This window comes from Canis lupus, chromosome 30 (assembly GCF_003254725.2).
Source record: "Canis lupus dingo isolate Sandy chromosome 30, ASM325472v2, whole genome shotgun sequence".
Classification (NCBI taxonomy): domain Eukaryota; kingdom Metazoa; phylum Chordata; class Mammalia; order Carnivora; family Canidae; genus Canis; species Canis lupus.
The window spans coordinates 249,914-264,941 of NC_064272.1; the positions used below are offsets into that span (position 1 = coordinate 249,914).

The 15,028-nt window shown below is 36.0% G+C and overlaps 1 protein-coding gene and 1 pseudogene across 1 annotated transcript; both read left to right on the top strand.

The window, feature by feature from the left end:
- Positions 1–8,884: 8,884 nt before the first annotated feature.
- Positions 8,885–9,820, top strand: LOC112675492 (olfactory receptor 4K1). The gene has a single exon (XM_025472055.2). It carries the CDS (start codon positions 8,885–8,887, stop codon positions 9,818–9,820), a length of 936 nt encoding a protein of 311 aa, XP_025327840.1.
- A 3,033-nt stretch (positions 9,821–12,853) lies between these two features.
- LOC112675491 (RNA-binding protein EWS-like) lies at positions 12,854–14,793 on the top strand (annotated as a pseudogene).
- The last annotated feature ends 235 nt before the right edge of the window (positions 14,794–15,028 follow it).

Sequence of the window (15,028 nt, forward strand, 5' to 3'; positions counted from 1 at the left end):
ATGAAATATTCCATTTAATAAAAACGAATCATATTTTTCCCTCTGTGTACTTCTTGACAAAGTAGCTCTATAGATTTATTAATTTTATACTATTTGCTGTCTCTTGACATCACGTCCACCCTTCATTGGCCTGCTTTATGATACCATACCTGGACTCAAACCTTTTACCTTTGTCAGGATAGGATGCTTGATAATAGCTACAGAAAAAAGAGGCTTCTCTTCCCACTTCCAGTGTCCTTAATTTCTTTCTCCTACAGTGCAGCTGCAATGGCCCACCCAGTGGCACTCAGCCTCCAGCAAGTTTTGTTGCCAGCCTCAGCCTTAATTTCCTGCTCCTCATCCTCTCCATCTATGGACCAGCTTTGCCACAAGGCAATCTAGGGAACTTGCTATCCAGGGGCCTAGTCATATGCTCTTCCCAGAGAGTTCTGAAACCCCCTTCCAAGTGTATTCTTTGCTTGGGTTCTCTCTTTCAGCCCTGGCACATTATCTAGAGCTCTCTTTCATCTTTTTTGTAACCTCTTATTACCATTTAAATAAGTGTTTATTCAATATTCGTTGTTCAAAATACCAGTGTGGTTTCTGTCTCCTGACTGGACTCATAGATACAGAAACATTTAAGTATTTTGAAGATACTGAAAAATCAGAAGCATCTAAAAGTGGTTCATAAAATATGACACATAATGAGGAAATTCAGGAGCTGGGTGAACCAAAAAATGTTAGCGTTTTCATCTGTTTATATACTGACGTGAAATTCATCCACAGCATATTCCAAAAGGTGCAGAATCCTGCATCTATGAAGTATGTTATATCATTTTGCAAGCTATTTAAATGTTTTTCTCTTGGTAAGACAACAAATTAAGTATTTGCTATCTTAAAAAAATAATACAAAAATAAAATTTCAGTCTCTGCTCCAAGCCAATGTGACTCTTTCCATTGATTCAGCACTTTTTCCCCCATCGTTTTGTTTTGCTTGTTTGTTTTTCCCCATTCATGGACTTTTTTTTAATGTGATAGGAAACCTTGTAGAGTGCTCTGTAACAAGGGAAAATGGATAATTCAAGTATTTATGACACTGAATCCTTAAGGTTTGTGTTAAAATTGTAATCATCAGTCTGGTTTTTATAGAAATATCTTACTGAAGTCCTTTCAATTTGAAAAGATAAATCTGCTTGTTTTCTTTACCCTGTAGGCCTTAACATCATTACCAAGGCAGAAGCAACACCACTCTGCTCCTGCATTTGTGTGTCATACATTCAATGATAAAAAACAAACTATAAAGCCAAGAGTTATAGACTTTAATAAGTTTTTTTCATAAATATTTCAAATTACTCTAGTTCCAAGTAAACAAAGACATTCATAATACTGAAACCAATGCATTTTTAATTTACTTTTTATCAACTATTCAAGGTAACTAGCAATATATTTCAGCTGGATGTGACATTTAGTGCAGTAGAAGCTGATGTTATATTCTGTTTAAAACTAATTTTAGGGATGCCTGGGTGGCTCAGTGGTTGGTCACCAGCTTTTGGCTCCAGTCATGATACCGAGATCTGGGATGGAGTCCTGCATTGGGATTCCTGCGAGGAGCCAGCTTCTCCCTCTGCCTATGTCCCTGTCTCTCTCTCTCTCTCTCTCAGTCTGTGTGTCTCATAAATAAATAAATAAATCTTAAAAAAATCTTAATCTAATTTGGTATATTTTTTTCTACAGGTATTTCAAAATGATAATTTGAAATTATCTTTTCTTTCTATCTGCTTCACAGATTTCTGTAGACTTTTCCTATACCACTTGAGAAACTGGTAGAGAAATTAAACTGCATAAAAATGGGGAAATCAGAAATGTATATTTTAGAGATCTGAAAATAACTTTGGTAATGCTTGTCAAAACACTTGTCAAATCCAAGTACAGACTAAATTATTTTTATGTGATCTTGGACAAATTACTTGCTTTTGATCAGGTCACCTCCTTAAAATCTTTCAATTCTTATCCATTACTCTTGAGACAAAAGGAAAAAAAAAAAGTCCTCACTAACCCAGTTAATAAGGCTCTTGGCTCTCTACTCATATACCACACTAACCTATATCCTCATTTGATTAATATAGTTCTCCCTGACAGAACTAAGCTTCATAAGAACAGGGACTTTGTCTATGGTAGGTGATAAAATTCCCAAAGTGTTTTCATAATGTGACTATTTAAAAAGTAGAAGATATAATACCAAAAACCAGGGGAGACTTGTTTGTTCCCTCCCTCAGCTCTCAGAATTTAAATTACTTCTGCTATGTGTATAAGCTAAGTAGATGAGTAACACTTTAGACAAGGTACAGAAATGTAATGCATAGCCGAGAGAGCTGAAGTGATGGAACAGACTCAAGATAAAAGACAATATGGCCAGAGGAAAGTGTACCTCAAGATGCTAGCTTGGGATAAAAAGTGAAGAAGGTTTAGCTCCATTAAAGTCTGAATAACTGGAAATAATCTGTTTCAAGTTAGCCACAGGGTAAAAGGAAAGCATTAGCAGAATAATTTCTAAAAATGCAGAGTAACAGAAACCTTCAGGAGAAACACATTAAGTGATGTCGAGACACTTCCCAATGGTTTTTAGAAGACTGAAAATGGGAAAGAAGAATCTAACAGCAGAGTTGAGATCTAATATTTCATGATAGGTATTTTTACTTTTTTTGACAAAAACTATATTTCATCATAAAAACTTTCCTTTGGAGAAGATCCTTGCCATATAACATGCTGTATTTTCAGTATCTTAAAATTCCAAACTATATAGGGACCCAATACATGAAGATTGCCCAAAGTAACTGAAATGTCAAAGAAGAAAACCTTCAACTCTATATTGTGCCAGAGTTTTCACAATTAAAAAAAATTCAGTCACTCCCTAGCCCTCTGAAATATTTGCAGTTGACCCATTTCCATATTGGTTCTTGTACTTTGTCACAATACAGTCCTTAGGAAACAATGGTCCAGGAATCTATATATCATCATACTAGTCCACTACGTTAAAAGCACACAGTGATTGGACCTGTGAACAGAAATTGACACAAAAGAGGGTAAGAGATCATCCCTACCATTTCAGGGATCTGCCAAATCATTCAGGTTTTAAAGGTTTGAATACTCTGGGGCATGATACGTAATTCCTTCATAGCATACAAGACATGTAATTTCTTTTGTATCCTTACCACTGAGAAAGAGACACAATGCTTACAGGCTCACAGATCTTTAGCATAATTTTAGCTTGACTCACACAGGATTTCCAGCTTACAATGAATCTTCTGTACTAAGTCCAGTCTTGAGTGCAAGCTACCCTGGTATTCAGGCTTCATAAGCCAGGAAAACCAATGAAATAAAGATATGGATGATAAATAAGAGCACTGTGTAGATTCTTTGGCAAAGTCACTTAGAAGAATGACGATGCTAACTCCTAGGATCCTGGAAAAGACACCCTGCATCCTGCAGCAGAGAACTACACACTGGCTGAAAAGCAAATCCTAGGGTGCTGCAGGTCCCTATCAGAGAATGAGTTTTCTTTTGACAGAGACCATGGGTTTTCAGGTAACTACGTGACTAACACCGCTTGTTATAAACCAAGTATAGCAAGTCACAATTTCTAGCTGTCACAGTAGTAAGCTGTCATGTATTGCAACTGGTAAATCTAGGGCCAGACTGAAGCAGGTAAAAAAGCACAGGTAATTGGCACGATTAAGTAGTCCAGAATTCTATACTATCTCCTTCTGTTGCATCAGTACCTTTACTTCAGATTAAGTTTATGGTGTCATAGAAGGATTTCTAGAAGTGGCTTGATTCTATGTCTTGATGCAAGCTGAAAAATGGACAACTGCTGCATTCTTGCCCACTCAGATGACTCTACTGGAAACTGGCAAAGGAAAATTCTATTACTGGGAAAAGCCATAAATATTTCACTCAATTATCAAATTTGGGATGGAAAATTGGTCCTAAGTAAGAATAAATACGAATTCCTAGACAGTGAAAAATAGTTTTGCTGGTTTGGTAGAGGTCTTAAAAGATCAAAATTGGAAAAATGAGGATAGCTCTAGGTGAGTAGGCACAAAGTGTGTGGATTTTTGTATCTCACATCAGTGTCCACCTGAGACCAAAGCCATGGAATCCCTTTTATTAAGGTTAGTCTCCTAAGTGCTGCTGCTGCTCCTGAACACTTGATTAGCACAAGGGACTGATCCTGATAACCTGATATAATGTCATTCCCCAGTGAGACCACATCAAGTGGTGGCAAGTCAATTATATCAGTGATTTGTCCTTACTGGGATCGAATCCTACTCCATCAGTATATTTGGCTATAGCTTAAATTTTTGCTTGTAATGTGAATGGAAACCATCCTTCACTGTATTTTGTTTGTAATTTTATAAAATTTTGCTCATTAGGGGCACCTGGTTGGCTCAGTCAGTAGAGCATGTGATTCTCAATCTTGAGGTCATGAGTTCAAGCCCAACTTTGGGCATGGACCCAGGGGGAGGGAGGGAGGGGGAGACAGAGAGAGAGAGAGAGAGAGAGAGAGAGAGAGAGAGAGAGAGAAAGTTTTGCTCATTAAATGTATTTTTCTAATTTTTTTGAAGATCACACTTTTGACAAATATTGAAGATGTAAAAGCACAAAAAGTAAAATTTTAAAACAAGTATTTCCTTAACTTCCTATTATATATAAAGTATATTTGGCCATAGCTTAAATTTTTAAAAATATTTACAGATTCACTTTAAGTCCCTTTTATCATATCTTGATATATTTCTTTATACATACCTGTTCCTTTTGTTTTATTTCAGTTTAGAATTTGTATTACTCACCAGTATATTTTAAAACTGTTTTTCATAAGTTTGTCCAGATTCTTTTTGGTTTCTAAAAATGTACATGTAATAATTTTATCAATTTCCAATTACTTTCTCTTGACATGTTTTATAATCTGATGTAAATTCATATGCAAAATTTAATATAAAAAATAATTTTAATCATCGAATATATCCATCAGATTAAAAATTTATATGCTACACTCTCAAATTCATAGATATGTCATTTGTCTCATATTATCTCTTTCAATCAATGCTGCAGTATCACTCACTGTTCATTCATTGTTAGGTACGTGAACACTTTATTAGAGTATATATATATGCACACACAAAGCATATATATATATATATATATATATATATATATGGAAACTTTTTTTCAATTTCCTTCTGTAAAGATGACTATTTGGAACCGCCATCTAAATCACCTTTGAAGAGCTACAAAACTTATGTAAAATAGAGTTGGAAAGACTGTTGACGTACGTTTAAGAAGAAATAGATTTGTCACGGAAAAGAAATGAGAGCACCTTCAAGTATCTGCAAAACCAACATGTTGAAGTGAGAATACATTTTTTCTATTGAACTACTAATAGTAGAACCAGTTGTGCAATTTAACAATAGATGGAACTATCTTGGGAAGTAGTGAGTTCCACGTGATGGGAGGAACCACTCTGAGGCTAGGTGATCGTTTGTAAGATTGATTATTTTAACAGAAATCAGTGGTTGAAAAAGTATTTGCTGACTGGAAGTCAGTGAAAATCTAATAATATTTTGCTTTTCTATGTGCCAACTGGTTGGCAAAAAAAAAATTTTTCCTATTCTGTTCCTGGAAAGGTAATTTTGCAAAACTTAATTACTCCCACTGCAGAATGACATCAGATCTCCAGTGAGTGATTTCTCACTTCTCCAATGAACTCTATTTCCTAGAATAAGGATGGAGGCTTTATATTACCTTACCTTAGGATACTATTACTGTATAGTCAGGAGCAGAGGAGGAGCCTCGCTACCTCAGGGCACAACCTGAGGGGCTTGCTTCTGCACAGCTTAGTGCAGAGAACAAGTTAAAATGCATTGTCGAGACTATAACACAAATATTTTAGGTATGAAGACTCATAGCAAAGATGGGAAGCTTAGAAACTAACAGTGGGACACCATATTTGGAGAAAATAAGGAAGAACTAAAGGACTGGGAAAAATCATTAAAAGTATAAATATTACACATGATTTCATCACTGTGTTTGGACTAGATAATTTGTAAATTGTCTTCTAGATGCAAAATCAGCAACCAGAAGATTTCAAAGGAAAGGTCACTGTTCTCTCAGTCAAACTGGAAACTCCACCTAAAAGAGGCAAATTCTTGCTCTCCACTTCTCCATTTTCCACTATACTGGTTTATGGTAGCTCTGCATATGATAAACAAAGGGAAGTATGCTACAACAATTATCTGTCCCTTCTTTGCTTCTTTTGTGCTTTCCATTCAGAGAATATTTAGCCATTTGTTAGCAAATATTTGTTGAATTTCCCTGGAATGAAGAAGGAGTAGCTACAGAAAGTAAATCAAGAAGGATATCTTTGACTGTTTTTTTACTGCTAGGCTTATAGGTAATCAACTTCAAAAGATAATATAATGAAAAGAAAAATTATGCCTGTTTATGGTTTTGGAGTTCTATCAAGATATTTTAGATGGGTACTGATGTAACATCAACTTCTATATATCAGACTTGGTCTTACATTAGAATGAAGAAATTCTCTTATAGTATATTTTATGATCTGAAAATATTTGTATCTCTGGAATTTTCTGGTGATAAAAACATGAATGTCTCATCAATGGAAAAGCTTCTGGGTGTTCTGTGCATAGATAGCCCAAGAAATGTTGAGTGACTTGTGTAAACTTTAGATATTTCCATAATATAACTGCCTCTGCATTTAGAATTTTAGAGATGAAAACAGCCTTAAAGAAATAATCTACTTCTATTTTCTAAGGTCAGTCACATAACTACTAAGTGGCATATATTAGGTATCTTTTCTAATGTGTACCTATCTTAATTAATAAAAAGAAAATGAGATATAATGTTGAACCTGGTCTACTTAGATTTAGAAATCATGGGAAATCAGTGTGGAAAGGATTTTCTAATTGTTTTATATATTTTGAAAAATGAAGACTAACAAACTATCATTCATTAGGTATTAGAAGGATGGAATTTGTAGAAACTTTTATTTTCAGAGTATCTTTTTTTCCAAAAATAAGGATCTTTAAAAATTCTATTAGTACCATTAATTTTATCTAACATGTTTTAATCATTATGCTTTCTCTTTCCCTTCTTCCTCCTCCTCCTTTTTGTCCCTCTTACTCTTTAATGTCATCTTACTAAGTTACCATAGTAGTTGGTATCCTTTACACAATGAATTGAACACTGAAAGAAATCCCTCATGTCAACCTCTTAGATTTGAGATTTTAATCTTATCTTTTTAAAAATGAATAACTGTAGGTTCTTTAGGATTTTAGATCTTAGAAATAGGAATCTTTTTCCTTTCAATGTTTATTTGCCTCCTTCTCTCCCCTTTGCATTATAAATATGTGATCAGAAATGCTAGCATTGGCTCAACTCTTTCAAATAGTGATAAGAATCCTATACGAGAAACTCATATGGAAGTCAGTCCATGTCTTATTGATCTGTTTATATTCTTCAGTCATTTACATTTTGGCCTTCTTCTTAAAACTACATATCATAATTCAAATGCAAAGATGGAAATTATTGAAAGGGTAAGACTTAGTGCTTCGACAACCATAATGAAAGCTTATAACAGTTTAAATATTTTTAATTGATTTATGTTTACCTGTACAATTTTGCTTTTAAAGCTTTAAATATTTATATTAGTTATATATGTCATGGACAAACACAGAATACAAAACTTGAATCAGTATAATAATAAATACCTACTGTGTATTGTTAGGTACATAGGACTAAAGTCAAAAATGATTCCTGAACCCCCAGATGTTATATAGAATTTTCTTCTGGGATCAAGTGGCCACATGGTGTTCAATGACAAAAAAAAAAAAAAAATTCAAGGGGCAATTTAAACACTAAACTTTACTCTTCTGAAAATCTATTATGCATGCAGAAGGCATCATGTATAGTTATATGGATTATTTCCAAAAGGATGAGTTATGAAAGGTGACACAGATTTTGATAAATCCAGGTGTGTCAGGTGTGTTTAGGAAGAGACAAAAGGCAGAGTCAGAAAACACTGAAAAAACACACTGGTGGTTCATTCGAAATTGATCTTTATGTGACAGAAGGTGGACTCTGATAAACTAGTGTTAAATAGATGAAAAAAAACACTCTTGATTTTTAAAGAAACTTTCAAAGTATCAACATTGCCTCTTATTTTCATAATGTGGCAAACTGCTTCCACTAAGCTTCTTAAAACATTGTCAAGCACTTTATGATTTTCAATTTCAAGAATATTGCTGCAGTCCACTTAGCCATCCTTTCAAGGTGTTAATTGCAACTGTGTTTTGCTCCTGATCTATCATTTCCATCTTTGATTTGATTGGTCCTTAGCATACCTTTCTCCAGCAAGGCTATTCAATTCATGGCATCATGAAAATGACTTTCATACTTTTACCTTGTATTTTTCTTCCTGATATTCCCTTTGCTTGAAATAGGCTTTTCCTTCAGTTTTGGCTGGCAAATTCCAGACTTTTAAGTTTGGACACCTTACTTCACCATTTAGAAGTAATTTCTTTCATCTTACTAATATTGTAATATTAATGTATCGCTTACATTTGTTTGTTTTGCATTTAATTTTTTATTTTCTAATACATGTATCTTATTTACTGAATTATGATAGTATCCATAGCATCCCCCAATTCCCATACTTCTACTTTCCACAGCAGTCCAGATGTTAGTCAATTGATTATACAATTTCATTAAATTAAATTGACCTTTAGTTGAAATCTTATCATATTTATTTTGCATATATACTAGATATAGTACCACCATTGTGATCTTTCCTGATTTTCTTTTACTTAGGTAACAGGAGACTGGCTCCATGGCTCATACAAATGAATCAGTGGTGTCTGAGTTTGTGCTTCTGGGACTTTCTAATTCTTGGGAACTTCAGCTTTTCTTTTTTGCCATCTTCTCTTTAGTGTATGTGACATCAGTGCTGGGCAACATTATGATCATTGTTATAATTTCCTCTGATTCCCATTTGAACTCTCCTATGTATTTTCTGCTCGGTAACCTTTCTTTCATTGATATCTGCCAATCTAATTTTGCCACCCCCAAGATGCTTATGGACTTCTTTGTTGAACACAAGACTATCTCTTTTGAGGGCTGTATGGCCCAGATATTCCTTCTTCATAGTTTTGTTGGGAGTGAGATGCTGCTGCTTGTTGCTATGGCATATGATAGATTTATAGCCATCTGTAAGCCCCTACACTATAGCACAATTATGAATCGGAGCCTATGTATAATTTTTGTGTTTATTTCTTGGGCTGTGGGTATTCTTCATTCTATAAGTCACTTGGCTTTTACAGTGGATCTGCCATTCTGTGGCCCCAATGAGGTAAATAGCTTCTTTTGTGACCTTCCCCTGGTGATAGAGCTGGCTTGTATGGATACTTATGAAATGGAAATTATGACCCTAACTAACAGTAGCCTGATATCATTGGGCTGTTTTCTAGCTTTAGTTATTTCCTACACCATAATTTTGATTACTGTTCGTCACCGGTCCTCTAGTGGGTCATCCAAGGCACTTTCTACATTAACTGCTCACATCACAGTAGTGATTCTTTTCTTTGGGCCCTGCATTTACTTCTATATATGGCCTTTTAGCAGACTTTCTGTGGATAAGTTCCTTTCTGTATTCTACACTGTCTGTACACCCTTGTTGAATCCCATCATCTACTCTCTAAGGAATGAGGATGTTAAATCAGCCATGCGAAGGCTGAGAAACCATCATGTGAACTCCTGGAAAAACTAGGGATCATCATGAATGAATATAATATTGAATGAGAATGAAGAGTCTCTACTGGATCACAACATCAAGCCAATTATTTTTGCTAGTGATATGGGTTATTGAGTTATGGAATTGGATTTTTGTCCTAAGTGCAAGGGAATTGTATAAAATCAGTCATGATTTAGGTATAATTTTAACCCATTTTTCATTGCTTATAATTCTAAGTATAAATGCTCTTGAAAATATTTAATAATACTTTTAAATATTTTATAATTTCAAGATTCTAATCTACATAAAATGCTACACATGACACTAAATTTGTGATTCTTTTCAAGTGAACACATGGCATTTCTATACCTTGCAATCAAAATGTATAAGCAAATTGAGTTTCTGATACCTTCAACTTATTAATAACATTTTCCCCATATATTGACATAGTAAAAAGAAATATGTCTTACAACATAGATTTCACCTCATTAATGTACATTTGTTAGCTTATCTTTTCTTTCTGTATCGAATATTTTAGTAATTTATAATTTGGTTGGATATACAGTCAATGCCTGAACAACATGGATTTGAACTGTATGGGTTCACTTAAGTGGATTTTTTATATAAATACAGTATAATACTGTAAATTTATTTTTATCTTCCTTATTATTTTCTTTATCTTGAGCTTACTTTATTATAAGAATACAGTATATAATATATATAACATATAAAATATGTGCTAATTGACTGTTATGTTACTAGTAAGGCTTCCAGCAATAGTAAGCTATTAGTAGTTAAATTGGGGGGAGTCAAAAGTTATACCTGGATTTTCAACTGTGTGGTGGTTGATGTCTCTAAGACCTGCATTGTTCAAGGGTCAATTGTATTTGGTTACTTATAATCTTCCCTATATACTATTTTTGTCTTCCTTTAGATCATTTTATATGCACTTATACTCATTATAAAGCTTTTTCTACATATTTACTGCTATCAACAGTGTATGCAGACTTTCCTTGAAGTATGATGGTTCTACTTCCTTCCATTGTAAGTTGAAATATCATAAGGTGAAAATGCATTTAATACATCTAAGCTACTGGACATAAAAGCTTAGTCTAAACTACCTTAAATGTGCTTAGAACACTTACATTAGCCTACAATTGGGAAAAATCATCTACCACAAAGCCTTTTATAATAAAGTATTCACATCTCACGTAATTTATTGAGTACTATACTGAAAATAAATAACAGACTGCCTGTATGGATACAAAATGGTGGTGAACATATTGGATGTTTATCCTCATGATCATGTGGCTGACTGGGAACTGTGGGTGCCCAGCATCATGCAAGAATATTGTACCACATATCATTAGCCCAGGCATGATCAAAATTCAAAGTACAGTTTCTACTGAATCCTTATCATTTTCACCCTATCATAAAATAAAAAAATTGTAAGTCAAACCATCATAAGTTGCAGAATGTCTGTATATTTATTATCTAAGTTTACTTATTTTTAAGTAGAAATAATTTGTTACAATGATTTCTTTGTTATTCACAGAAAAAGTTTAAAAGTTCCATGTGTATCTAAAATATATCAATGCAAAAAATGACAAAAATTATTTGATGACAAAATCTGAAATCTATCCTGTCATATTTCTTGAAAAACAGAAGAAAAGTAAAATTTGTGTACACCTAATAATAAAGATGAAAAAATCTATTACTAGTATTTCATTTAACAGCCAAATTTTCCTTATATATTTCTTCCTGTGATTTACATCATGAAAAAGGCCTTGTAACAGGAAGACTAAATGTATTTTAATAATGAAGAAAAGAATTGCTTAACAGAAAACAGAAGGCTTATAACTATCATCATTCTGGATTCAGTATTTCAATTATAAGACATAAATTAGTGGCTATACACATAGAAATGAACTCTTCATACTAAATCCTAGTGCAAACTGGAGTTTCATATATGAACACATAGTCTTTTTGAACCATGACAATGCTTATCAGCTAATTTCAAGAAATTTAGAGTTTTCGGTTCATTTATACAATATCAAACGTGATAATGATCTATTAAAGTTGACTACTTTTTATATATTTTTATGCAGTGTCAAAAACTTAAAAATTCACAGTAAACATTAATGCAGTCATGACATTGTTGATAGAATTTTTTTCCTTTTAACTGACTTGCTGGTGAAAATGGAGAAGTACTGATAACACTCTTGAAAAATCAAGTCATTTTGCCATTCTGATCCTCAGTATTGTCAACTATGAGAACACTAGTTGAGTATTCTAGTTGAGGAAGAGGGAAGGACATGGGGGAAATGGAGGGGATGGGGAATGAGAACAGCACTGGAAGGAGGAGGGAAATGAGAATTTATGAGTGGCTATTTGACTTGTTCAATTCTTTGTACTGCCAAGGATACATTCTTCCACTTTAAAATTCTTCACCATTGGATCTACTTGGGTTTTCAGTTATCAGACATAAGCTATCACATTAAGTTGGACCAAAAAAATCCTAAAGTCATAAAGTTAAAAAAAAAGGACTGATATCTGACATGATTTTCCATAGTGGGTTTGTTTCGTTGTTATTTTTTTTTCGTTGTTATTTTAAAAGCATATTACAATATTAAAAATGAAACTATGTGAAAAGCAGTATTATTTGTACCAGTTATATCTCTATTTTGTAAAGAATAAAGTGTATTGGTAAGTGCCCAACAAGGCAGTAGAAAAATTAGCAAAGTATATGAATAGGGAATTCATTATTAATATAATGAAAGTGAAACTTGAACATATTAATAAATAGTAAAACTATCATATAAAAAATACAAGTGTAAGTATAACAAAATTCTTTCATTTACCTATATGACTGGCAAAGATTCAGAAGTCTGATAGTATATCAGGTTGACAAAATTGATAAAACATGAAAACTAAACCTCCCCCTACCAAAAAAGGAAATCTCAAATATTGTTATTAAATCTCTAAATTGGTAAAATACATAAAGGAAAATCTTCAATAGCTATTAAAATTTAAAACTTTGACTTTGGGAATGAGAAGAAAGAAGAGAAAATGGCATCCACGGATTACAATATCTATAGCCAAGCTGCAGCTCAGCAGAGCTACAGTGCATACACCACCAACTAACTCAAGGATATGCACAGACCACCCAGGCATATGGGCAGCAAAGTTATGGAACCTATGGACAGCTCACTGATGTCAGCTATACCCAGGCTCAGACCACTACGACCTATGGGCAGACCATCTATACAACTTCTTATGGACAGCCTCCTGCTGGTTATACTACTCCAGCTGCCCCCCAGGCATATAGTTAGCCTGTCCAGGAGTACGGCACTGGTGCTTATGATACCACCACTGCTACTGTCACTACCACCCAGGCCTCCTATGCAGCTCAGTCTGCATATGGCACTCAGCCTGCATACCCAGCCTATGGGCAGCAGCCACCGCACCTGCAACCTGCTGAGACTAGTCAACCTCAGTCTAGCACAGGGGGTTATAACCAGCCCATCCTAGGATATGGACAGAATAACTACAGTTATCCCCAGGTACCTGGGAGCTACCCCATGCAGCCAGTCACAGCACAACCATCTTATCCTCCTACCAGATACTCCTCTACACAGCCGACTAATTATGATCAGAGCAATTACTCTCAGGAGAACACCTGTGAGCAGCCGAACAGCTATGGACAGCAGAGTAGCTATGGTCAACAAAGCAGCTATAGGCAGCAGCCGCCCACTAATTATCCCCGCCAAACTGGATCCTACAGCCAGGCTCCAAGTCAATATAGCCAACAGAGCAGCCGCTACAGGCAGCAGAGTTCATTCTGACAGGACCACCCCAGTAGCATGGGTGTTTATGGGCAAGAGTCTGGAGGATTTTCCGGACCAGGAGAGAACTGGAGCATGAGTGGCCCTGATGACTAGGGCAGGGGAAGAGGGGGATTTGATCGTGGAGGCATGAGCAGAGGTGGTTGGGGAGGAGGACGCGGTGGAATGGGCAGCGCCAGAGAGTGAAGTGGCTTCAATAAGCCTGGTGGACCCATGGATGAAGGACCAGATCTTGATCTAGGCCCACCTGCAGATCCAGATGAAGACTCTGACAGCAATGCAATTTATGTGTAAGGCTTAAATGACAATGTGACTCTAGATGATCTGGCTGACTTCTTTAACCAGTGCAGAGTTGTTAAGATGAACAAGAGAACCGGACAACCCATGATCCATATCTACTTGGACAAGGAAATAGGAAAGCCCAAAGGTGATGCTACAGTGTCCTATGAAGACCCACCAACTGCCAAGGCTGCTACGGAGAGGTTTGATGGGAAAGATTTTTAAGGAAGCAAACTTAAGGTTTCTCTAGCTTGGAAGAAGCCTCTGATGAACAGCATGTGGGATGGTATGCCTCCCCTTGAGGGCAGAGGGATGCCACTGCGACTCTGTGGAGGTCCAGGGGCCTCAGGAGGTCCTGGGGGCCCCATGGGTCTCATGGGAGGCCGTGGAGGAGATAGAGGTGGCTTTCCCCCAAGAGGACCCTAGGGTTCCTGAGGGAACTCATCCGGAGGAGGAAACATCTAGCACGAGCTGGGGACTGGCAGTGACCAATCCGGGGTGTGGAAACCAGAACTTCGCCTGGATAACAGAATGTAACCAGTGTAAGGCCCCGAAGCCTGAAGGCTTCCTTCCACCACCCTTCCCACCCCTGGGGGATGACCGTGGAAGAGGTGGCCCTGGTGGCATGCAGGGAGGAAGAGGTGGCCTCATGAACTGCAATGGTCCTGATGGGATGTTCAGAGGTGGCCACGGCAGAGACAGAGGGGGCTTCCGTGGTGGCCAGGGCATGGACTGAGGTGGCATTGGTGGAGAAAGACAAGGCGGTCCTGGTGGGCCCCCTGGACCTTTGATGGAACAGATGGGAGGAAGAAGAGGCAGGCATGGAGGACCTGGAAAAATGGATAAGGCAAGCACCTTCAGGAGTCCAGAGACTGGCCCTACTAGATGCAGAGAACCTGAGAGCTGCATTGACTAACAAATTTATTTTTTAACCGGAAAATGTTTTAAATTTATAATTCCATATTTATAATGTTGGCCACAGCATGTTGTCTGTACTTTAGTATTTTTCACCATTTGTGAAGAAATATTGAAACAAGTTAAGTGGTAATGTGCTGTTTTTTTTTTCCTTCTTTTAAAGATGGCTGTTTAACAGAAGACTAAACAATGGGAACCCCTTGTG